Raw genomic sequence first — 27,044 nt, 5'->3', positions numbered from 1 at the left:
AACTCACAGGAACTGGTTGTTTTGATAAATCATGAGCATTCCCACATCTCTCTGTCTCGCTGTGTTTTGTTCATTTCTGTATCCCTCATGTACCACACAATGCTTGGCCCATGATATATACTCAGTAAATATTTGGTATTAGGTTGGTGCAAAAGTAATGGTAAGGACCACAATTACTTTTGCACCAACCTAATAAATTTAAAAGAACTACTAGATTCCCTGACTGTCATAAATACCATGTGACTAAAACCAAGGAATTCACTTAATCAAAGCCTTTGGTGCTACACTGCCCACACTGAGGCTGACTGAAAAAAGTGACTTTGCTATCCAAGGGGAAGACATGGTCAAGCGCTTACTACGCACTTGCTGAATGAGCTTTCAAGGGAAGCACTTATGTTCTGCCTACGTGACCAGGCCTTGGACAAACCTGGAAGGATCAGGGGTCCCAGTGAAGTAGTGAATGCATGGAAAGCTTCTATTCTGCGGCAGGACAGACACTCCACTGGCTGTGGTGAGGAAAGACTCAGAGTCTATGCACACTCCGCTGGCTTTGTCCCGTAAGGTGTTCATCATAGTCTGCACCGTGATGCTTTCTGCAAAAACACAAAAGACAGACAAATGGAAAGAGTAGATATAGGCCGGGCGCAGTGGCTCACGCCTGTAATCCCAGCACTTTGGGAGGCCAAGGCGGGCGGATCACGAGGTCAGGAGATCGAGACCATCCTGGATAACACGGTGAAACCGCGTCTCTACTAAAAATACAAAAAAATAGCCAGGCGTGGTGGCAGGCGCCTGTAGTCCCAGCTACTTGGGAGGCTGGGGCAGGAGAATGGCGTGAACCTGGGAGGCGGAGTTTGCAGTGAGCCGAGATCGCGCCACTGCACTCCAGCCTAAGCGACAGAGCAAGACTCCGTCTCAAAAAAAAAAAAAAGAGTAGATATAACACAAAACTGTGGCATGGCGGGCCACTAACTAAAATCCATTCACTCCATCCTCTTTTTAGTAATAAAAACTCTGAAATTACATCTGGGACTGTAACTACCAAAGTACAGTCTATTTTCCCACTTCCCTTGTGACTATGTGTGGCCATGTGATAAATGTTGATCAACAGGAGGTAAGCAGAAACCATGTGTGCAATTCCTCGTCACACCTATAAACAAGGTATGTTTGCCTTTTGTTTTTATTTTCTCCCTTCCTGCCAACTAGGAGACGCAAACAAGCGGACCACAAATGGAATTCCTGTGTTGAGTCTCAGTAACCAGCCCTGGACTGGCCGTATATACCTGAACTATAACATGACAGAGAAATAACCTACTATTTTCTTTAAGCTACGTTAATTTGGGGTGTCTTTGTTACAGCATTTAGCTGTACCTCAATCAGTACAATAACTCAATAGATATCCACAAGAAAGTACATACAATCTACTATGCACAGTCCACCAAGCTCACTCCCATAAACTCTTGCTGGTCAGAGTCAATACTCTATTTGGAGAACGTCCTCTCTGCGGTGGGAAATATATGCACAGAGAGGCATTTAGAATATTCAGAGCCATTAGGACTGTTGGCTGTGACCACAGATAAATGGATAAATAAATCCTTGATTACATGAGATCCCATTTCTACATCTTCCCCTGGGTTATAATTTGTTAAAACACTATTTCAGTCTGTGTTCACCATGATGGAATTGAAGCATCACACGGAGAGAAGGTTTGTTGGCACATTCACATCCTCTTTATAAATCTCTACTTACATGTCATACCTAGAAATATTAACAACAAATCCTTGTTTGCTTCAACTGTCCAATGTTCGGATTTCCTCATTGTCTTATAAATGAGCCTATTGATTTGAATTGGAACCAATCAGAATTGGAAACGTCTCTGCCTCTTGTTTTTTCCCCATGCATCTTTTTTTTTTGAGATGGAGTCTTGCTGTGTCCCCCAGGCTGGAGCGCAGTGGCACAATCTTGGCTCACTGCATCCTCCGCCTCCCGGGTTCAAGTGATTCGCCCACCTCAGCCTCCCTGGTAGCTGGGACTACAGGCATGCACCACCACGCCCAGCTAATTTTTGTATTTTTTTGGTAGAGATGGGGTTTCACTATGTTGGTCAGGCTGCTCTTGAACTCCTGGCCTCAAGTGATCCACCCTCCACGGGCCTCCCAAAGTGCTGGGATTGCGGGCGTGAGCCACCGCACCCACTCAGCTTGCATCTTAGTTGTCAGAGTCATCTTTCCTGTAGTTTCGCACAGTGTAAGCTTGGCAGATGGCATCCTCATGGCATTATATGTTGGGAACAGGCCCCCCGAAATCTGGCCATAAACTGGCCCCAAAACTGGCCATAAACAAAATCTCTGCAGCACTGTGACATGTTCATGATGGCCATGATGCTCATGCTGGAAGGCTGTGGGTTTACCGGAATCAGGGCAAGGAACACTCTGGCCCACCCAGGGCAGAAAACCGCTTAAAGGCGCTCTTAAACCACAAACAATAGCATGAGCAATCTGCGTCTTAAGGACATGCTCCTGCTGCAGATAACTAGCCAGACCCATCCCTTTATTTCAGCCCATCCCTTTGTTTCCCATAAGGAATACTTTTAGTTCATCTATAATCTATAGAAACAATGCTTATCACTGGCTTGCTGTCAATAAATACATGGGTAAATCTCTGTTCAAGGCTCTCAGCTCTGAAGGCTGTGAGACCCCTGATTTCCCACTCCACACCTCTACATTTCTGTGTGTGTGTCTTTAATTCCTCTAGCGCCGCTGGGTTAGGGTCTCCCCAGCCAAGCTGGTCTCGGCAATTATTATATTAAATAGAGTATTTGTTCCTCTATCCTCTGTATTTCCTGTAAATTAGTAGCAAGACCTAAAGTATTTATCAGATTTAGAGTTGATGTTTTGGCAACATTATTTAATATCTTTCACCAAGCTAGTTTTTTTTTTAATTAAAAAATTTTTGATTTTTTTAAAGCTCCTGTTTAAAAGTGAGTATTTTCTTACCTTCCTACCCAGAATATATTACATAAGTGCTACAGCAAAAGTCCTAAAGTGTTCTAGATTAAGAGTCAGGAAACATTTTCCTTCTTTTTTGTTTTTTTTTAAAAAACACAGGGTCTCACTCTGTCACCCAGGCTGGAGTGAGGTGGTACAATCATACCTCACTGCAGCCTTGAACTCCTGGGCTTAAAAAATCTTCCCACCTCAGCCCCCTGAAGAGCTGGAACTATAGGCCCACATCACCACATCTGGCTAATTTTGTTTACTTCTTTGGAGAGATGAGGTCTTGCTAAGTTACCCAGGCTGGTCTTAAACTGAACTCCTAGCCTCAAGTGATCCTCTGCCTCAGCCTCCCCAAAGTACTGTGATTACAAGCATGCACCTGGCCTGACAGTAAATATTTTAGGTTTATGGGCCATACAATTTCTGTTGAAACCTTACTGTTGTACGTGCTCAACTCTGCCATTATAGTGAGAAAGCAGCTCCAAACAATATATAAATAAATAGGTGTGGCTACAGTCCAATAAAATTTTATTTTCAAAACAGGCAGCTGCCATCAGGTCATAGTTTGCTGACCCCTGTTCTAAATGATCCAAAACTTTGACTTATAAAATACATGCATCACCAACAAATACAGAATGACTGTTGTGGGTTTTTTGGAAGGATTTCCACATAGGCACAAAAGTAAGAAGCTATCTAGTCGCCACATATACCTAAATATGGATTCTGATTAAGTTAATAACTAGGGGCTGGGCATGGTGGCTTAGGCCTGTAATCCCAGCACTTTGGGAGGCCAAGGCGGGCAAATCCCTCGAGCCCAGGAGTGTCAGACCAGCCTGGGCAACAAAATGAGACCCTGTTTCCACAAAAAAAAAAAATTAGCCAGAATTGGTGGCACATGCTTGTAGTCCCAGCTACTGGGATGACAGCAGGGGTGCAGCTGAGGGAGGATCGCTTGAGTTCAGGAGGTGGAGGCTGCAGTGAGCCGAGATTGTGCCAACACACTTGAGTGTAGGCAAGAGTGACACTCTGTCTCAATAAACAAATAAATACATAAAATAAGTTAGTAACTAGTTGGCAGATGGATGGCAACAGTTCAACTCATCAAGTGTCCATGGAACAAAAAACTATACAGGCATCACAAAGGGACCCTAAGATGAGTAAGAGACAACACCTCTGCCCTCAAGTCCCAGCAAGCTAGTGGGGCAGGGGAAGATGAGTCAAATATATAACTACTGATATATGAGGATGCCTGCAATAAGTATTACAAAAGGCAACACAATGACATCACAGATTAAAGGAGAATAACATAGGTATGAGCAGGAAACCTCCAGGGATGAGGAAGCACCATGTAAAAATAAATACAAGTTGTTTTCTTGCCTGCACATCAGGGACTTTTAGCACAAGTTGGTCTTTATAACAAGGGCTATTCTGTATTCCTTTTTGTTCACCCTTCTAAGTTCAGACAAGTTCTCAGAAACAGCTGCAAGAGAAAGGGTATGAGAAGGAGAATCGTGAGGGAGAGACTAACTCACCTTCTTGTTTTTCTAAGCTGTCTTTGCCAGCACCACAGTCTAGATGATCCTCAACTGGAGAAAACACTTCGGAAAAATTGAACTCGCCTTCTCCTGTCCACCAACCTTGGCTCTGAGCGTAACTCCTGAGTTCTGGATGCTCTGCATCCATCTTAGTGGTGAGCGAAAGCTGATTGCAAATGCACCTCACACCCTCTGCAGAGAGTGCAAAGCCCCATTAGTTAAAAATATACTTATAAACTTTAGACTTAATCAAGAAATGGAAATGTATAGGGAATCCTTTCCCTGAAACACTGACTTTAACTACAGAGAGGAATCCATTTAATTTTTGAAGAAACAGACAATCATTGAGTCTCTTTCTAGGAGACCTCCAAAAAGGTCTGACTAGTCTTGACTGGGCATTATCACATTTTAAATGAGCAACAGTCACTTAACCCATCTTAAAAGCATAATCAACAGGAAATATGTAAGGCTCTTCATTTTGGCTAAATAAGCCCCAAGAATTCATTAGTTACACACAAAAAAAGGGACAGGTGCTTTGAAAGAGGTACCGAGCTGACAAGACTTAGCAATTCATAAGGGAGTCCTCTATAATAGAGATGCCGTTCCTCTACAGCAATGCTCTATCGCATCTATAGAAAGCCCCCTCCCTGGTCTGATTTCTTTTGACCTGGAAAAACACTTTACACCCCCACTCCTTGCCCAAATATATGTGGTTTTAAAAAAAAATACAAATCAAATACTTCATTCAACTTTTTTTTCAGGTCTCAACATTTAGAAAACCATAGTGGCAATGATAACAAATCATTTTAAAATAATTGAATATATTCATGAATATACATATGTCTGGGTATGTGTGTGTGCACACATGTGTGTGAGTGTGTGAGATAAAGTGTGTGTGTGTGTATGTGTTTGAAAAATCTACGGGAAATTTTTTCTTATAAAAATAGAAGTGTGACTAAATAAATCTAGAATTAGAAATGCCTGCATTCTGAGTACATTCCACTTTGATGAATGAGGGCTTAGACCAGAAACTCTCCTACCAGCTGGCTGGCTTGCTATGTCTTCTTCGAAGCCTGAGCTGCAAATGCACACAGGACAACTCAGCCTTCCAGCTTCAAGATGCTGTCTAGGGCACAAACACTAGGAAGTTATCAGTGCTAGCTTAAAAGGGCCATTCCTATTTGCTGCTTCCAGGGAGCATGCTGATCTTCCAAATTCTTGGAGAATGAAGTGAGATAAAGAACATAAACTACAAGCTACAGGAAAGCCATCACTGCCTGAAAACCAGTTCCTAGAGGCAGGATCAGTGCTGGACTAAGTTCCTTCAGTATGTTTTGCTTCACTGATTTACACTTCTGACATAAGCATTCCTGGCTGGTAGGCATTGGTCCTTTGTCATTTATCTTTTCAGAGAGAACCATAAAGGTACAATTATAAACAATTAAAAATAAAAACCAGTTTTGGCCTAAACAAGTGATTTTGACATCATTCATACTAAGTTATTTAAAAAAAAACTCTTGTAAGCGACTCTACAGATATTAGTTTCCCAGGGGGCAGATTTATAGTAGACATTTGCTTTTAAGAATGTTAGCCTTTGGGAGACGGAGTGCATTAAATCTTACTGCAATCCATCACACCGCTGCTGGGATCAGACGACATGAAATCAATGAGTCCAAGAAATGGCTGGCGTTCTTTTTTATTTAAATATTTAGTTAACTAATGGAAGCATTCATTTTGTGTAATTTTTTAAGCTACATTTTGAAGAGACGCTCAGCTTTTGAAATGCAGTCATAGATCAAAAAGTGTTAGGTTCAACTTAAAAGCAATATGACTGCTTTGAAGCATGGATTACTAGCACTCTTGATGGAACCATTCAATAGTAAGACTTCATCTTAGGAGGGCTTTTTATCAAGGAGTTTTAAGTTCCTGCATTGCAGGAGAGTTGGAGACCTGGTGGGCTGCACTGGCTGTCTTAGTTCTAGAAATACTGTAAGAGCTGGGCAAGTAGGCACACACACTGGTAGGTGGGTACATGCTGGGCATATGAGGTGGAGAAACTCTCCGTGATTGCTGACGGACATCACTAGCCCATTCTACACCCTTGTGAGATAGAAAGAGGCCACCCGCGCCTCCAGACAAACACAGCCTTCATACAGCTTGGCCAGGAAGCCACAGTCTAGATTTCACTGCCTCACTGGGGCAATTTTGTATAGAGTACAACCTACCCATCACCCAGAGAAGCCCTGATCACTGAACTAACTTTGTGCACAGAAAACAGGCTTGATTCCCATCTACTGTGGTAGATCTTCCGCTTGTAACTCGGGTCAAATTTGGTTCAATTCACCCCTAAGATAGGGATGGCACACAAGTTTCATCCCCAACATCATTTTGGATTACTTGGAAGAGACTTCCTGGTAAATTTAGTTAAGAAAAATACATAGGCCAAGAATAGGTTCAACGAAAGAGAAGTGTCGTGACCTACTACTCCACCATTAGCACAGGAGGGAAGAATGGCAGTGCACACATCATGTGGTCACCACCCAGTCCCAAGGAGCTGCTCGGGCCAATTCCCTCTTAGGACTACTTAGTCCTCTTGGAAACCCTTTAACCCATTCTGGGATCTCATCCTGTCCAGAAATGAGGATGCTGAGGCGGGGATACAAAACTACCACTCCCACCCCTAACACTTCCTTCCCCATGGCTGTGTTAGAAGCAAGATGCTGCAGGGGCCACACAGCAGCAAACTTATGGGCACTAAATCCTTCTGGGTGGATCACCTAGTCCTCTGCTCTTCTAGAAACACTGTCTCATGGTGAGAGAAACGAACTTCACTCACAAAGAAATCCCAGAGTGGCATACACTGGTCCTCACACAGATCTAAACTCCTATTTTAGAGGAACATGCCAAACACAAAGATCTATAGGGTTGGGGGTGACAAGGGACTTGTTGGCCCATTACACAAGAAGAGTCACCATTCTCTTGGCCAATTAATAGAGTAATGGTTTAAGTCATGGAATTCCTGGTAGTCAAAAGCAGGTTCTTCCCAGAAAGCAAACAGAAAATACGAAATGTTAGGAGACTGCTTCACTCCAGGTTCAGGAGACTCCAGGTTCTCTTCTTGGAGGTGCCCAGAAATGAGAGGCATGCCAAAGCATGACAGTCCCACACAGAGAGGACCTGCAACGGCACGTCTTTCCTCCAGGTCTGACACTGTACGTGCAGGCCACCCCCTCTCTGTGGCCTTCCCTGTCCTCAGAACTCTCCACCATCCACACCCGCTCACCTGTGACTTTCTCGGCAGCCCAGTACTTCCCTACCGTCTCGAGCACCCAGGCTTCATCACGATCCACAATCAGATATGCACTTTGGAAGCTGTGGCAGGAGTTTGCATCTTCATAGTAATTCCCACCTTGTCCATGTTCTTCCAACAAGGAGACAATGACATCTAAGGCTTCTTTAGCTGTTTCCCCTCTTTCTAAACCAAGCCTGCAGAAAGGAAACCAGAACCATACTTCAGTCATTTCATACCACAGGATTGTTACTAGAGTAACCAAAGACTGGGCAAGGCCGAGTTATGAAGCATGCCAATATGTGTAAACATGTTAAGTCTGCAGAACAATAAGCAAACTGATTAACTGCACTGTATCTCAGAATATACTTCTCACATGTTTGCTTAAAAAACCGTATGGGGTGGCCAGGTGCAGTGGCTCATGCCTATAATCCTAGCACTTTGGGAGTGGCAGGAGGATTGCTTGAGCTCAGGAGTTCAAGACCAGCCTGGGCAACATAGTGAGACCTCTTCCTCAAAAAAAAAAAAGTTTTTTTTAATTAGCCAGGCATGGCAGGACAAACTGGCAGTCTCAGCTACTTGGAAGGCTGAGGTGGTACGATCGCTTAAGCCAAGCAGGTCAAGACTGCAGTGAGCCATGATCACGCCACCACACTCCAGTCTGGGCATCAGAGTGAGACCCTGTCTCAGAAACAAAACAGAAGAAAAAACAAAGAAAGAAAGAAAAAATCATACGGGTGTTTTCTGTCTTTGGTCATTTCCCTTCGACACAGAAGAGTCAGGAACCCAGTGGCTTCTCCCTCTTGGAAGGCACCTGTGTGTCTTCCCCTCTTCTGACTGTGTCTCCCACAAAACCACCTCTCTGTGGCATGTACTCCCTCCTGACTCTAACCTGGGCAAAAGGAAATCAAGGCCAAGTGTGGCCTTGATCTCTATTATTCCACACCAGGTGTTTTACTTACTTATTAAAAGTGTTCAAATGCCAGACATTATCCTGTGTCCAGAGAGGACGTTGTCCTCTGTCTCTGTCTCAGAGACCTTATTAGGAATGGGCAGCTGGTTGGGATATAATCAGCTTTTTCTACATATTTCTCCTCCTGCCTATCAGCCTATGTCTATTGGTATAGCTTATAGCTTCAGTCATCAAAAGAATATGTATTCCCTTTGAAGTGAGACACCCATCTCCCCCTAGCCTTTCCAATTAATAAACCCTTTAAAGAGGGCATTGATATGGTTTGGCTGTGTCCCCACCCAAATCTCAAATTACATCTCCCAGAATTCTCACTTGTTGTGGGAGGGACCCAAAAGGAGGTAACTGAATCAGGGGAGCCGGTCTTTCCTGTGCTATTCTCGTGATAGTGAATAAGTCTCACAAGATCTGATGGGTTTATCAGGGGCTCCCGCTTTTGCTTCTTCCTCATTTTCTCTTGCACAGTACTGCCCTCTGTGTGACCTTGGGCAGGTTATATATTTTGAACTTCAGTTTTATGTCATCTATAAAATGAACGTCCACATCATTTAGTTGTTGTAACAGTAGGTTTATGAGATAACATCCATGAAAATATGCAGTGCTAGTGCTTGTGACCAGGAAAGTGGTCAGTAAATTTCTGGAGGTAGAACACTGTGGCAGAGAAACATATGACTCAGAGATAAATGGACCAAGCTTCTAGCTATGGCTCTGCTACTCACTGGCATTAAGATCTTAAGTAATGTGACCTTTCCAAACCTTGATTTTTCTCATGTGCAGATTGAAAACAATACTACCTCCCTCTCTGGCTGTTATGAAAGAGGATGGTACATGCCATGTACTCAGGAAGTGTCCATTTATTCATCTGTTCATTCAAATTATAATTCAGGTGGCAGGAACACAGAAGTCTTAGAACCTGGGCAATGGCACTACTACAATGGTGGTACAAGCCAGTTCTTGGTGAATTTTCAACTTGAGAAGTAACAACTATTCAAATTTATCTAATTCGATGCTTCCTAAAGGGATATTTCACTGTGCTGCCAGGGAGAAGAAAAGCTAATACAACTAATCTATAGGCTGATTATTATAACAGGCTTATGTTTATAGTCAAATAATTACATGACAATTCATTTGACATTTCTGATTTTAAGCTTATGTAGCAAGACTCGGTTACAAGGCAGTGATTTACAAAACTGAACCCTAAAACCTTAGGAGAGAGATAAAAGAATAAACCCACTAGAAGATTGAATTCAGCTGACTTTTCCTTTGGTCAATGTCATCTTCTCCAAAGAGAAGGAACAGAAGCAGGCACTCATCTTATCTTGAGGCTCCGGAACAAACAAAGGTGCTGTGAGTGCCTCTCGGAACCCCAAGTTGTGCACACTCGAAGGCCTCCTTCCTCCCTTCCACAGGTCCCTGGTAGCCCCCTGGTCACAATGCCTCATACAGACATTCCAGGCAGAATCCTGTTCCCAGGACCTTTGCAGGGCCCCAACTTGCCTGTGCAAACATGTGCTAGGAGCATGTGAATACACAGCCAGCTGTGACAGCCCCGTCTTCAGAGCTTGTGACTTATCTTTTTTGATTTCCAGTGTACTCTTCTGATGTTCTGCCTGTTTGCATTCCACACTGAGGCCCTACACTTGCACTTGCCCTCCCATGCTGACTTTGATGTCCTCTGGCAGAGTTGGCAACAGGACCTCAGCACTATCCACAGACCTAATTCTGATTTCACCCTCCTATCCCTTGTGCCAGGACCGTGGGTCAGAAATACCCCTTTGTCCCACCTGATTATTCCCACCTGGTCTTCCTACCATGCCATGAGGACAGGGCCAACTGCTTCATAGTACAAGGGCCGTGAGTAACACCAGGGTTACACCCCTGCCCTCTGCAACTGAGAAATGCAGATGAATCCCATGTCACTGGGTGCAGAAGAGATGCCAGAGAGACCTGGGGCCGCAAGTCACATGGCATCCAGAGGCCTATGTTAAAGCCATTCCCAACAGTCTCACCTCCTACATGGGGCAGATTCATGTGATTCCTGAAGAGGGCAGTGCTCTCTGGCCCCATGCCTAATTTCACTTTGGCTGCTACCCCTCTGCCTGGGCAGGACCAGGACAGGGAAGGGGAAGAAACTCAACGGGCCAAGGTTAGAGTCCCACTGTAACATCTATCTTCTGTGCAGTTCGAATTCTTCCAAAGTGTGTGCTTTGTCCAGCTTGTTCTGGGCCTGGGAATTAGATGCTCCTGAATTCAATTCCTAGTTTTATGGGAAAATCTTTCCTTGGGAGCCCATGACCTTCTCACAGGTATGGCAAGCTCGCCCTGCCCATTCCTGAAAAGTTAACACATCTCACTGAGAAAGATGGGTCACACCTGCACTTCTCCTGCTTAAAGCCCGTTTGTTTAGAAACTCTGCTTCTCTTTTCAACATCTGTGCCTCCATGGATTAGGAGACCCCTGTCCCTATCTCAAATCAGGTAAAACTAGATTTGCCATGGATATATAATCACTGACTTGGGAAAAGTAATAAAAATAGGCAACACCGCCCCCTTAGAAAGGTGGGCCCGGTATTCTTATAGGACTCAGGTGCAAATAATCTTCCCTCCTCCCCACAATCAAGCAGTCTGCCAGGCCCTTCTGGGGTCAGGACCTTTTGGAAATTGGAAATTCCCAGCCTTCAGCCAGAGGGTTAGAAGCAGGAAGGTAATGCTATGAAATGATTGCTTGTCCCCCTGGTTTCCCCAAAAATTCGTAAGTTAAGCCTCATCCCCAGTGTGATGGTATGGTACACGTGGCCTTTGGGAGGTGATGAGGTCATGAGGGGTGGAGGCACCATGATGGGATTAGTGCCCTTAAAAGAAGAGACTCCAGAACGTGTCCTCTTTCTCTGTTCTCCGCCATGTGAGGATACAGAGGAAGATGGCCATTTGCAAACCAGCAAGCAGGCTCTCCCCAGACGCTGGGTCTGCCGGTGCCTTGATCTCAGATTTCCCAGTCTCTAGGAATGTGAAAAATAAATTTGTGTAGTTTAAACCCCCTAGGCTATGGTATGTTTGTTATAGCAGCCCAAATGGACTAAGACGAGTGATAACACAGGTGATGGATGTGAAGGTGATCTAGGGAAAGAGCGTGTGAAACTTTTTGACTTATCTCCATCTCTTAGTGTCCCAAAATTCCTGTGTCATTGACAGGTGAAGTAAAATGTGCTCCACTACATAGAGGAGTGGCCTCTCTGAGGTTAGCAGGCCCTGGGATCCCTGGCTTAGCCACCTTCTAGCTCTGGGGCCTTGGGCAACTCCTTCAACCCTCCTAAGCTCCAGTGTCCTCATCTCTCAAAGGGAAGAGACCTACTTCATTGGGTTACTGTGAAAGTTAAATGAAATAATATGTGCAAAGCATGTCTTACTACAGTGTTCAGGAAATAGTAACTCTGATTACACAGGTTTCTCCCGCCTACAAATGGTGACTGAGCCTCCTTTTAAATCACCTGAGTCCTTACATTCACCAACAACCTAAAGACAAACTACAGACCTTTCCAAATTTTCACACTGGCCTTTTGTCAAGGACTTTTGTGATTTTTAACATGCTGAAGGTCTGATGGAATGTGTCAAGAATTATAAGATGTTCTGAAATACTGGAGTTGACTAGGTTTTAATGCCATTGTTAAACACAAATGGGAGTAGCAAAAGTCAGCGTGCAGGAAAAAAAGAATAAAGTAGTTATGCAAAGGGAAGAAGAGGCAAGAAACACTGAAAGAACGCAGCAATCCGCTGGAGCCAGCTGCTACCAGCTTGGAGAGCAGATGGTTAAATTTTAGGGATTTTGAGCCTGTTCTGAAACTGTTGGTAGCTTGAAACACCTCACAGTGGGACTATTTACACCATGGAAATTGAAAAAGGACTCAAACAGCGCTACCCCTCTTCCCTCCACCAGGCTGGTTATTAAACATTTACCAGCATACTTCTGACAAAGAGGTTCCAAACGCTTCCTAGTTCTCATCCATGTTGAGGCCCAGAGGCATTATCATGTCTGACAGACCTTGGATTGTAAGTGGCACCCTAGGCCAGGAGCGGTGGCTCACACCTGTAATCCTAGCACTTTGGGAGGCTGAGGCAGGTGGATCACGAGGTCAGAAGATCAAGATCACCCTGGCTAACACGGTGAAACCCTGTCTCTACTAAAAATACAAAAAATTAGCTGGGCGTTGTGGCGGGCGCCTGTAGTCCCAGCTACTCGGAAGGCTGAGGCAGGAGAATGGCGTGAACCCGGGAGGCGGAGGTTGCAGTGAGCCGAGATGGTGCCACTGCACTCCAGCCTGGGTGACAGAGCAAGACTCCGTCTAAAAAAAGAAAAAAAAGGGCACCCTAACACCTAACATCCAGAAAGTAATTTCCCCTTTCTTTCCTTTGCTCTTTTTTTTTTTTTCTGAGACAGGGTCTTGTTCTGTGACCCAGGCTGGAGTGCAGTGGCATGATCTCAGCTCACTGCAACCTCCCCACCTGGGTTCAAGCAAACCTCCCACCTCAGCCTCCCAAGTAGCTGGGACCACAGGCATGGGCCACCACACTGCGTTAATTTTGTATATTTTGTAGATATAGAGTTTTACCATGTTGCCCAGGCTGGTCTTGAACTCCTGGGCTCAAGCAATCCTCCTGCCTCGGCCTCCCAGAGTGCTAAGATTACGGGGCATAAGCCACCACATCAGGCCCTTTTTTCCTTCTTTCAGACAGGGTCTCGATCTGTTACCCAGGCTGGAGTGCAGTAGTGCAATCATGGTTCACTGCAGCCCTGACCTCCTGGAATCAGCAATCTTCCCGCCTCAGTCTCTCAAGTAGTTGGGACTATAGGCATGCAACAGTGCAACCAGCTACATTTTGCATTTGTTTTGTAGAAACAGGCTTTTGCCATGTTGCCCAGGCTGGTCTTGAACTCCTGGACTAAAGTGATCCTCATGACTCGCCTCCTAAAGTGGTGATAGCAGTGGTGGCCCATCTGGAGGAGCCACTGTGAAGATGCTAGCTGCAACGGGGAGGCAGGGCCTGGGTTACGTGCTTTGCGAGGCTGGTGGGAGCCCCACCCCCTACCAAGTTGGCAGGGTGGGAGCCCCATGCTCCCAGGCACAGCTGCAGCTGCTCTGGACCTGGGCATCCCTGCGCTCTCAGGAGCCCAGGAAGCCCTTGCCCCTACAGGCTTGTAAGTACCTGCTTCCTGCTCCCTGACCTCTTCTTGCTCCCAGCACCTGCTCCAGTGCAGAGCAAAGTTGTGGCTGAGCCCAGGTGCTATTGCAACCTGGCTGGGTGTGCACATGCTCACAGTGGTGCTGACACACCAGCCCCCTGCCGCCTTGGGCTTCTCCAGACTTTGGGCATCAATGAGCACAGGAGGGAGGCTGGGAGGGCTGAGGGCAGCTCAATGTGGGCCTGCCAGTGCCCCCCAAGATGAAAAACCTGGGCACCATGGATGGCACGTTGATGGCAGGAGGCAGACAGTTTCCTGGGCAGAAAGGAGCAGGTCCCCAGTGAAACCCCACCTTCGAGCCAGGAATGGCCGGAAGCCTGGAGGCTGGTCTGCCAGTTCCAGGTGGAGCACACAGCCCAGAGTGAGAACTTATGGTGCCCTTTCCAGGCTTGCCCATGACCCGATCAGCACGCACTTCCTCCCTTCTGAGCCCATAAAAATCCCAGATTCAGATTCACACAGACTTTAGGACTACCAGCTACAGGAAGGAGCTACCAAGTTTGGTCCTCCTTGACTTGTTGAGATGACCTGCCTGCAGAAGGGAGCTACCCACTACAGGTCTCCTCTCTGCTGAGAGCTGGATATTCCTCAGGATGACCTGCCTGCAGAATGGGGCTACCCACTTTGGGTCTCCTGAGAGCTGTTCTGTCACTCAATGAAGCTCCTCACCACCTTGCTCACTCTCCAGCTGTCCATGTACCTCACTCTTCCTGAACATGGGACATGGGCTTGGGACCCGTCAAATGGTGGGACTGAAAGAGCTATAACACTAACAGTGCTGAAGCACACCCCCATCCCCCCACCATTTGCCACATTGCAGGTGATGAGAAGGAGAGAAGAGCTGCAGCCCTTTGGGGAGTCCAGACCTAGTGGCTCCCTGAGCCAGGGCTGTGACACTGTCTTTGGGGCTCTGCAGTTCCTGGCATTTCCAAGCTTCCAGGCACCACCACGTTTCTTGGTGACTGCAGTGGAAGCCATTTGCAGTACGCCTGGTCCAGCTGCAGCCTCGCACAGAGCTAGTGCCTGTGCCAGCGCCTGTGCCGACGCCTAGAGCTGCCCATCCTGCCACAGCTGGCACACCTGGCTGTGTGCAGTGGCTGGACCCCATGCTTGCTCACACACCCCTTTCCTCTCTGCGCCTGGCTTACCCTTGGAAGGCATGGGATCCAGGCCAGTGGCGTGAGCTGAGTACAGTGTGCAGGGCCAAGTGGTGGAACAAGCCCAGCAGCCAGACCAAAACTCAGGCAAAGGTGCCACCAGCCACAGAGGTTTCCGGCTGGAAAAGCAACACCCTAAGGATTGTGTGACACTGGGATTACAGGCATGAGCCACTGCACCTGGCCAAATTCCCACTTTTATGTTAGCTTCTATTGGCTACTCATTACTTGGAACCAACTTCATGAAACATGCAAAAATGTGTACGTGTCTTTAATATGCCTCTTCCTCAGGAGAAAGGGACTAGAGGTCAGAGAAGAGTGAATCAAAAATAACAGATGAAGCTTAGCTTTCAGATAAATGTCACTGAAAATGCATTATAAAAACAATATTGCCTAATGCTTACATTCCCATAAGCCTCTAGGAAACATACACAAATTATACCTTTATCTTAAAATCAGTGCCTATTACATTGCTACTGTCATTCCTTTATGTCTCTTTGAACTGAGGTTGGATTTCACATGCTGCTGGAAAGTACAAAGTACCAGGATAAGTATAGGGGCAACTGCTGTATTCATTGAATAATCAACAACAGTCTAGCAGGCCCTTGAAAGAGCATGTGAAATGGATATAGCCTGCTCTCACGGGAGCTGTCCAGGGAGGAACTGGCACTAGACACAGAGTGCAAGCAAGGCCAGAGAAAGTAGTGGTTCCTCACACAGCAATACCTAGGGAGGCACTGAGCCCCAAATTAAGAGAATGCAACCAACTGATAGAAAGTTTCCTGTGGAGCAGCGGTTCTCACCATAACTGTGCATCAGCACCACCTGGAGAACTTGTTAAAACAGGTTGCTGGCCCCTGGGTGTGAAGTAGGGACCGAGAATTTACATTTCTAGCAAGTTCCCAGGTGATGCTTGTTCACCAGCCATACTTTGAGAACCACTACTCTAGAACTTGCCACTCAAACTGTGGTTTTTCGACCTGTAGTATCAATATCATCTGGAGCTTCTCAAAAATTAATACTGGAATTAAATCATTAAAAAGGAAATCTGGGGTGGGATGTGGTGGTCCGCGCCTGTAATCCCAGCACTCTGAGAGGCCGAGGCAGGCGGATCACTTGAGGTCAGAAGTTCGAGACCAGCCTGGTCAACATGGTGAAACCCTGTCCCTACTAAAAATACAAAAATTAGCTGGGTGTGGTGGCATACACGTGTAATCCCATCTACTCAGGAGGCTGAGGGAGGAGAATCACTTGAACCTGGGAGGCGGAGGTTGCAATCAGCCAAGATCATACCACTGTACCCCTGGGAAACAGAGCAAGACTTGCCTAAAAAAAAAAAAAAGAGACAGAGAGAGAATGCTGGATAATGAGCATGAGTTACTTTTAGGATTTGGTTGGTATGAAATGACCCTTCAAAATCTGGCTATGCTTGGCTGAACTGATCATAGCTTCTTCAAAGATGAAACCAGACCCTGAACTCAAAAGATCCACTTAAGGTGCAGATACCTGTGACTCCATCCCCACCCTGAAGAACCTACCAGTGCTCTTCACACCCTTTTTATTGCAATAGCTGGACATGGCTAGCCCAAGATGGAGTTAACGTTATATGGTGAAGGTTAAACTCTCACCCTGTCATCTACTCCTGACCTTGCTAATTATCACAATGCCAAGTCTGTGACAAACATATCTTCTGTGTCTACCTCCCTCAGCCTTGTACCTTCAGGTCAAATGAACCTCCCCCTCAAAGCATTCCCAAATATGACCAGTCTGTGATAATCTGTGAACATCCCGCAGTGTTTGCTGAAGGCCACACCCTGGAATTCTGTGCCATTCACTTGGCATCAAATCTCAGATCACTTTGAGTTACCTCTCTCCTACTATCTTCTTATATTATTCTTAAAATTTCCATTGCTCAATTTTCTTCTTCCTGCAATCAGACTAAAATCCCTTTGAAGCTTTGAGCTGCTTCATGTGCCCACAGAGTCTAGAACAAAGTAGATATTGAGTAAACTCCTGTTGCTTTATTGGTTGATAATCTTAAAAAGATACATCAGGTGCTCTGAAGAAAGACAAAAAATCCTCTTCCATTGTCCCTTAGAAATCAACTGTTAAAATGGTAATTTCGCCTGTTCTATAAGTCTCATACTGCAAATACAGTAAAAAATACTGGAGAGCTGTCAAAACATAAGCTCAAAAAAAAAAAAACTTCTTGTTATTCTACACATTTCATTTTGCTAATCAAGAGAAAACTAGCTATAAATAACTGGTTTTTAAAAACTGGCTTTTTCTGCCTTTTCCCCAGCTCAGGGAAGCTGCTCCTCCTGAGTTTATAAGAATGAGGAACAGTAAGGAAAGGTAAGGAAGGCAGGAAGTCACTGTGCTACCAAAAGGGTGTCCCTCGCAGACCTCTCCATTAGGTGGCAGAGGAGTGAGTTCCCGAGACCACTGTCTAAATGTGCCATTTCCCCCTACAAAACCAAAATCCAACCCCATTCCTTTTTCTAGGATGTTAGCTTTGGGAGTTCTTCGGAAGTCATCCAATCTAGACCTCATATTGAAAAAATGAGGAAACTGTGGCCCAGAGAGGTGATGTAACTTGGTACATCCACACTGAAAGCCAAGAACTCCAGCTCCCAGCCCAATCTTCTTTCAAATATGTCATGATTCTATTTCATTTCACTATTTCAGGGACAAAAAAAGGCATTTTAGAATGTTGCTTTGTTCTAGCCTACCTTCTACTTTAGTCATTCATTCAAAATTCAGTTATTGATCACTCATTACAGGCCAGGCACACAGTTCCCAGTGCTTACGACACAGCAGTGTACAGACAAAGATCCCTGCCCTATCCAGCTCGCACAGCAGGTTCCTTCTGCTGTGTAGTGGCTGGGAGAGAGGAAAAAGGAAGAAAAAACAACTGAGACAGAGAGGAAAGGAGGGAAGTGATCTCTGTTCTATTTTTCTTTTCTAGTTTATGATTTTTCATATTTTTATACATATATAATATATTTCAAGTACTATAAAATCCACCCATTTAAACCATACAGTTCAGTGGTTTTTAGTATACTCACAAAGTTGTGCAGCCACCACCACAATCTAAGGTTTAGAACATTTTCAACACCCACAAAAGAAAGCTCATGCCCATTAGGAATCACTCCCCATTCTCTTACCCACACCCAAACCCCAGGCAACCACTAATCTAACTTCCTGCCTCTATGGATTTGCCTATTCTGTATATTTCATATAAATAGAATCACAGTATGTGACCTTTTGTGTCTGGCTTCTCTCTCAGTATAATGTTTTCAAGATCATTATGCTTTAGTATGTATCTGTACTTGATTCTTTTGTTTGTTTGTTTCTGATGGAGTCTCGTTGTTGTCGCCTCAGCTCGAGTGCAATGACATGATCTCGGCTCACTGCAACCTCCGTCTTCCAGGTTCCAGCAATTCTCCTGTCTCAGCCTCCTGAGTAGCTGGGATTATAGGTGCCCAGCACCATGTTCGGCTAATTTTTGTATTTTTCGTAGAGACAGGGTTTCACCATGTTGGCCAGGCTGGTCTCGAACTCCTGACCTCAGGTGATCCACCTGCCTCGGCCTCCCAAAGTGCTGGGACTACAGGCATGAGCCACCATGCCCAGCCACTTGATATTTTTTTATTGTTAAATAATATTCCATTGTAATCCATTCATTTATCCCATCATCTTAAAGTTTCTATCAAAAGGCACACATCATCTTTGGAAGGATTATGTTAAAAAATGCAAGGTTTAGGGAGAAATAATTCCTGTCCCCATTTCCAACCTTTTCTGGGAAGTTGTTTCAAAGAATCACTGTGCAGTACCTGACCAGATCCATCCCCAGCAAGGCTTCTATCTCGGCAGCTGGCTCTCTGGTGTTGATGGCTTCATTGGCTATGCACACTCCATGTTCATTGGCTCCCATTTCTGCCCCCCAGAGCCAGGCCGGTCTGCTTATCATTATGGCATGGGTCCTCGGAACTTGGTCGATTGAAATGTAAGTGCACTGAAAAACAAACACAGGAAAGAAAGCGCCATCACCTGTCAGGTACTACCTCATTTCTGCCTGGGTACTTATACTGAACCATCGTATCAGTTAAAAACAGAGCCAAAAAATAAAAGGCCTTGGGAATACCCTGATTTTTAAGTCTTCACAATGCAGCTCAAAAGTCTCCATGGTGAGTTTCAGTCTGTGTGGCTCATGCCAATCTATTCCTGGTGCTCACGTAACAGGGCAATCATCTTGAACCAGGTATTCAGCCAATCATCATCCTGAACATCCTAAGCCTGCCCATTTCAACAGGAACAGGCGGCTGCCAGCATTCACCAATATTGAACACAGCTATTTACGAGCCCTACCTTTAAAGGAAACTTTACCTAGAAGCCTAAGATAGAAAGCAGATAAAAGGGAAGATCTTTGTCTGAAGAAAGCAGAACGCTGAGTCCCCCTGCAAGGACCCTTTGGGTTTCCTGGAACACAGTTTGATAACCTACATGGTTGCTCCAGTGGTAGAAAACAGAAAAGGATCATAACATTCTCATTTAACTACTGCATTACACTGTGGGAGTTCCTGTCTGTCGCATTTGATCCTCACACTAAGACAATGAGGTGGACACAGAAGGAAACGGTCCCATGGAGGTGCATCTCCAGCTGCTGTCAGAAATGCAGAACACACAACTTAGTGGTGCATCTTACCTTCTCCAGGCTGCGGTGGCTTTACCTGGAAAATGAGGGAGCTAATTTGAGTCAAACTATTTCTTCCCAAGTATTTTTAACCTCAGAACACCTTCTTCATACGAACTCTTACACAGAATCACAAGCACAATAAAATCAGTCAAAGTATGTCCAGGCAAAGGGAGGAGGATGCCCGGGACCAGGATGTGGGTAACCCTCAGAGTCTCGCCCTCCTGTGCTTCCCTTTCCCCTCCCCACATTGGGACCCACAGCAGAGGAACCTGCAACTAGCTTCCCCATGGGGGCCTCCCGACTCTGACATTCTATGGGCCTATGACACACCCTTTGTGTGGTGGACGCTGTATTGAATTCAAGTCTCTAAGTTACACAGTGCTCTGGAGCTCTCAAGGGAGAATGTTATCAGCTGCAGGAGTCATTTACATTTTAAACAGGGCAGCCGAAAGCAACAGCAGCCTTAGATCTTTTCTTTTTTTAACTCAAGACCCAGCTATATCAACTGAATGCAGCCCACAAAGCTATTCTGTATTGATTTCCCATAATCGCTAAACTTCAGGTAAGAGCTGAAACCCGTGTGACACACACACTCATTGGTCAGGTGACTTTGGGTCTGCACAATTCATGTTAGGTGTTGCTCCACACTGGGATAATGTCATTTTACTTGATAAATATTTGCAAACTGAAAGCTAATTATATCCAGAGGTTTTCAAGAGACTCTCGAATTTTTCATGGCAAACTGACAATAAAATATACTCAACATTTTTCCCCTATGCAGTTCCCAAAAGTTATTTATTTAAAAAAAAAAAATGATTCTTGTAGAGCACGAAGCTGGCCAGAGCAGTAATCAAACTCTGCTCCTCTGTGCTCTTCTGAAATGGAACTGACGTTTACATCTTAACATTGCACTCTATGTCAAAAAGTAGTCCAGGCATTGACCAACACTTTCCAAAACCCCTGTCTGCACTGAGTGCCAGTGGCAACTTTTGTCTTAAAAACAATGAGTAAACAGGGAAAGAATCTCAGCTTCTTAAGCACAGATTTATTATACAGGTTTTTAAAAGGGCAGGAAAAAAAGTAAAAACTAGGAAATGGTTTATTTGTCCTCAAATTCATTTTTACACACTCATTTCCATTTTCCCAATCATTTACAGAACACCAACTACACACAAAGCATTTTGTGCTAAATGCTGCAAGCAGAAAATCAGTGAGGAGGCCCAGGCCCTGTCCTTTTGGTTGGGGAGGAAGGCAAAGGCGTGCACACAAATTCCTACGAGCCCAGGCCAGCTTCAGTGTCTCTAAGGCTTGCCTGCTTCATTCCTGAAGCATCTTGCCACTGCCTCCTGCTTTGCCCTTCTGATCCACCCGACCCAGCTCTGCTTTTCCTCTTTCCCATTCCATTTATCCCCTTCTGAAATACTACAGAACTGACGGACTTATTACATGTACTGTTTATGTATACTATCTCCCCCAGCTAGAGTGTAAGCCCCAAGAGGGAAGGGGGATATCTTTGTTATTTAGTTCACTGACATACCCCAAGTCTGGTACATATCAGGCATCAATAAGCCTGTTTTTGGATGGGTGGCTGAATGGATGGCCGGAGAAATTACAAAGATCTAAGGGAGCACAGAAGGTAAAAGTCCAAAGAAATGAGGAAATACATCCGCATGGTCCTCTAGAGGCTGTATCAAGTGGGAGAAATCTGAGTTGACCTTAAAAAACGGGCCAGCCATCAAGGTACTCCAGTCAGAGCTAAGGGCTTAAGAAAGGAAGAGGCATGTCAAGGGTCTCCACGGTCCAGAGAGGTCCCTGCTGTGCCATGTGGGGGAGCTGCCATGATGTCATTAAGGCACAGAACTGCAAGGGCTTAATACGGATTGCCTGATTTAAAAAATGTCGACAATTGAATCAAAAAGACCAGATGGTCTTCACAGGAGTTCAAAATATATGCAGCCAACTTGACGCTTTTCAGGCCAAACTCGGAATGGTGAGGAAGGAAGGGGATCCCCAAGTAGCCAGATGGGCCCAATCAGCCCTCCTAAGCACCAGACCGAAAGCCAGGCAGCCAGATCCCTTCACAGGCCCCGAGCCTGGAACACATGCCCCTTGCTGCATCTTTGTCATGGGCCACAGAGCACGGGCCTCATATAAGGGCTCTTCTATGACAGCCATTCACACCTGCTCCACTATGTTTTAAATCTGGCTAATCACAACAAGGTGGGGTTGGGGAGGGGTAAACACACTTGTCTTATGTAGATAGACTGGCTACTTAAAATCCCACTTTGAGAGCAGATCTCACAAAATCAGGAACACTTACACAAAATTTAATTAGCTCAACTTGGTAAAGTCAGCCATCTAGAACATGAACTCCACAGCCACTTTTAAATATAAAATCCACCCACCTTTACAACTGCCACATTATTAATGAGCCAGAGAAGTGGGATTTGAGGAAGCAAAAGAGGTTTCTCCAGGTACAAATATCCAAAAAGCACCTGACATCTTCTTTCAGTGTGGCAAAAACAATTTAGTTCCCCAAGTCAAAATTCCTAGCTTAATTTCTATTAGAAACGAAAAAGAAAAAAGGAAAGTGTTCACCACTTAAAAGATGGATCTTTACAGAGATGGTTCTGGTCTCAGCTTTGGTTATTAAAATGAACTGTGGAAAGAGATGAGCAATTGGTCTTTCTGCCCCATGGCCACTCCCACCCAGACTTTCATAAAACAAATCTGTCAGCTAGTGTGACTTCTGGGTGCCCAAGTCACATAACAATATAAGAATGCCCAGAGCAGGAGTGTGGGCAAGCATTCTTCTAAATGTCAGCACTGCCCAGTGCTAATCAGGGGGTTTCCAAGGATCTGCCTGTCCTGAGCTTGCCACTCTCTCAGGGACCACCTGCCAGGTTAGGATGGAGGATAGAAAACAAGAGCCTCGAAAAGACCCTAGAGCCAAAGACAAAAACAATTCCACAGAGCAAGCCCTTCATTATTTTATGTGATTACGTCGAAAATGAAAAGCAAGATCAGCTTCATGCCGTCACTTCACCCCATCCACATTCCAGCACACACTATTTCTGGATACCACCCAGTGAAAGGGGAAACAGAGACACTCACACAATAGACGTTTCAGTTAATGAAACACAACCATTGTGCCTTTCGTACTGTACTCAGATGGTGAACACAACCCTGGCACCACCAGCAAAAACCATTGTGAGTTGAGCTGATGAGTCAGCCAAACTTCTTACGGTGGGGGAAGATGGCAAGGAAAATGGGATGCTTTGGAGAGATGTTTTTAGCTTTTAAAAATTTGTAGCTCTAAAGATGCATTGATAATTATCACTGAGGATTTTTTATTTATTTTAAATTATATATGTGAGTGTGTGTGTGTGTGTGTGTATTTTTTGTTTGTTTGTTTTAGAGATGGAGTCTTACTATGTTGCCTAGGCTGTCCTCCCAACACCTGGGCTCAAGCGATCCTCCACTCTTAGCCTCCCAAGTAGCTGGGACTAGAGGTGTGTGCCACCATGCCCTGCGTATTTGTTTTTATTTTATTTTTTTACCCCAGTGTCTTGCCTGCTATTTGACTGGTTTTAGGAAATGTATTCTTAAGGTTCATATAAGTTTAAATAAAGACAAAAGAAGGTGCTGAGATCAGAGGGCAACATCCTCAACCACACTTTAGAAGAACTGTGTTTTATTTCACTGAAAGCATAAGATCTTTGGGGAGGAACAATGCAAAGGTCTGAGATCAGAAATGCATCTGGGAAAGGGGACATTATGGAAGGAAGCCCTCTGCTAAGCCATGCTCTCTTGGAAGTGAGGGAGACACTTCTGACTCCATACAAGACTGGGGGCTCCTGATTCTGGAGCTGACTAGAAGAAAACAAAAAAAGAAAGAAAGAAAGGAATAAAGAAAGAAAGGGGGGGAGGGAGGGAGGAGGGAAGGAAGGAAAGAAGGAAGGGAGGGAGGAAGGGAGGGAGCAAATCTGTCCAGTGGTCACGGAGCTTTGCTCAGCTCTCTCTGATTCCAGAATGACTTGTACTTTCCTATTGTAAGAAATAACTTTCAGAATTAAAATTCAGCTCCCCCCACCCCCACAACATACACACACCCCACACATCACAAATATAGCCTCCATCTGGACAATTTTACTAACAACGCTACCAGCCATCATTAACTGGTAATTTTCTATTCTTCTTGTAAATATTTTCAATGATAAAGAAAGGGGAAAGGATCTACCAAAAGCTTTCCCCAAATCATGAAAGTTATATAAACTCATTGACGACAGTGAATCCATACAGTATTTCATGTAGTGGAAAATAGACAAAAATTTAAGCTAATTTGAAAAAAAAATGAGGAAATGATAAAGACTTTAAAAAAGGAAATAATGGAGACAATATTTATTACGAAAGAAAGACTCTTTTAAAAAATATTATGTGTCAAATCTAACTTTGTTATCAAGAATTCTGTCTCCGTAAATTCTGGTATAATTAGCCTCTTGGACACCAAGTGTAAGTAATGTAAACCTTAGCCAAAATCCACTGTTTTTCTGGAAAAGTAGTCTAATGTTGGATCCATTTTTTTCCTAAATAGAAGGTTCAACCATGTAAGAACGGACCTGTACCGTCCATGAGCATGCATGCATACCCACATGCACATATACACACACACACATTCACACACCATAATCCAGGAAGTTATTCCTCTGCTTCCTCAACATGCCTACCTAGAGGGAGGGCAGGACTTGGGGTAAAGTCGAGATGAGTTCTCTGATGCATCCTCAGAGAGGACAGAGGGGCTTTCAAATATTGATACCTATTTATCCATCCTACTCTGCAACCAAAAGAGATGTTGTTAAAAGCCCAGAATACACAAGGGAAATACTAAAGAATATAAAATTTGGATGTTCCAATCTGCAAACTGCAGCTGAAAGAAAAAATCCAGTGTAATTTTGGAAACTGAGGAACTCTGTGCTGGAGGATCTTATTTCTTACTCTTCTAGTCTTAAGTACAGTGAACTTGACATATGGAGATGATGGCTGGATGGGATTGACTGACAGGGGGATGGAGAGTGGCTAAGTGGACAAGTTGAAGGGAGAACCGCCTGGAAAGGGGGATCAGTCGGCAGGTGGGTGAGTGGATGAATGAGGAGTCCACACTACTTTTTGCATGGTTTTTGCATGTGTCCAGAGGTTGCCCTAGAAACCTCATACTTGAGAGTGTTGAGGTCCCAGGAAATCATTTTCTGAGAATATAACCACCTATTATATAATTAGTTTCATATAATTATTAAACACTGTAATTATTAAATAATATAATTATGTACATATAATTAAATTATATAATTATTAAATAATATAATTATGTATATGCAATTAAATTATACAATTATTAAATAATTGTTTATATATAATTAAATTATTATATAATAAATTATATAATAGAGGGTTATATTCTCAGAAAATGATTTCCTGGGACCTCAACACTCAAGTATGAGGTTTCTAGGGAAACCTCAGGACACGTGTTTAAAATGTCATGAAATGGGCCGGGCGTGGTGGCTCATGCCTGTAATCCCAACACTTTGGGAGGCCAAGATGGGTGGATCACTTGAGCTCAGGAGTTTGAGACCAGCCTGGCCAACATGATGAAACTCTGTCTCTACCAAAAATACGAAAATTAGCTGGCTATGGTGGCACATGCCTGTAATCCCAGCTACTTGGGCGGCTGAAGCAGGAGAATTGCTTGAACCCAGGAGGCAGAGGTTGCAGTGAGCTGAGATTGTGCTACTGCACTCCAGCCTGGGTGACAGAGTGAGACTGTCTCAAACATAACATAACATAACATAACATAACATAACATAACATAACATAACATAAAATGTCATGAAATGGCTGAGGAATAGATGGGTTTTTATGAAAAGTTATTACTCTTCATAGTTTAAAAAAGTCTGTATTCTAATAGTTCCTTGTATAAAAGTTACATGATAGTAATCGTGGCTCCTAGACCTAAATATGGAAAGAACTCATCATTCTGTACTTGGGACAAGTATAGGAGATGGAGACAGATGTAACTGTAAGGGAACTAAAGGGGTAAGAGTAAGTTTGAAAAGCAGATTCAGTAGTATGTGATGTACCAAAGATAGTTTTGGAACTGAGACCCGGAGTCACAGCAATTCTCAACATTAGTCAATTCTTTAAAAAAAAAAAATCCTTCTTCACAATGTTCTCCTTAAAGCTTTACAAAGTGCTTTCATGCATCAGCTCACGTGTGTCCCACTAAAGCCTGTAATGCAGGCAGAGGGGGTATTATGATCTCTATCTGGCAAATAAAGAAACTGAGTTTCAGAGAGGCTCGAAGGCCCAAGACACTATAAAGGGAGAGGCAAAACACGAACCTAGGACCCCTCTCTCTGGGCCAGAACTCATCCTCCTAGTTTCAGGTGGTTGTAAATTTCAATTGACATGCATAGAGGAGTGTCAGGCTAAAGGGAGGAGTGGATATTGGTGTTGAGGCCTGGAAAGATAAACAGGAGTCTACCAAGTAGATGAGAGGAGGGGAGAAGAAGGATCTTCTCAGCAAAGGACAGAAAGAGCAAAAGCACAGAAAAATGCAAGTGTGTTATTTGCTCAAGAAAAGGCAAGCAGTTCAGTGTAGCTGGGGCCTAGAGTACAAGCTGAGAGGGCACAGCTAAGAATGAGAATAGAAAAGTAAGCAGGAAATTGTATAACCCTTACGGAGGTCAATTCTTATAAAAGCTTTACCCTATGACCCAATGATGCTACATTTGGAAGTACATCCAATGGCTATATCTACACATGCACAAAATGACTTATGTACAAGTTTCTCCACAGCTGCACTTTCTGGACTAGCAAAATACTGGAAAGAGTCCAAGCATCTACCAATAGAGCACTAATTAAATGAACTATGGTACACCTCCACAATGGATTACTATGTAGCCGTAAGAAAAAAATAAGGACAATCTCTATAGAAAAATCTTTAGAAAATGTTAAGTGAAAATAGGAAAGTGCAGATCTTTTCTGTAAGTTCAAAGTTATATATTAAAAAATCATGTTTAATAGTAGCGTATAGAATGTGCCGCATTCACACAAAACAATAGAAAATAAGGCCAGATATTCAGTTTTTTTGGATTTGCATAAAA

At 44.2% G+C, this 27,044-nt stretch overlaps 1 protein-coding gene across 6 annotated transcripts in view; it reads right to left on the bottom strand.

Moving 5' to 3' along the window:
• SCRN1 (secernin 1) overlaps positions 1-27,044 on the bottom strand; it is a 68,962-nt gene that overhangs the window by 16,144 nt on the left and 25,774 nt on the right. For all 6 annotated transcript variants that reach the window (XM_054494665.2, XM_054494664.2, XM_054494663.2 and 3 more), the window contains 4 exons: positions 19,022-19,203; positions 7,815-8,017; positions 4,529-4,723; positions 428-593 (listed from right to left, as the gene is read on the bottom strand). In XM_054494665.2, coding sequence (XP_054350640.1) covers positions 428-593; positions 4,529-4,723; positions 7,815-8,017; positions 19,022-19,203 — 746 coding nt within the window. The remainder of the gene's footprint in view (positions 1-427; positions 594-4,528; positions 4,724-7,814; positions 8,018-19,021; positions 19,204-27,044) is intronic.

This window comes from Pongo pygmaeus, chromosome 6 (assembly GCF_028885625.2).
Source record: "Pongo pygmaeus isolate AG05252 chromosome 6, NHGRI_mPonPyg2-v2.0_pri, whole genome shotgun sequence".
Lineage (NCBI taxonomy): Eukaryota > Metazoa > Chordata > Mammalia > Primates > Hominidae > Pongo > Pongo pygmaeus.
The sequence above is the reverse complement of the archived record's forward strand: the minus strand, read 5'-3'. Positions and strand labels throughout refer to the sequence as shown.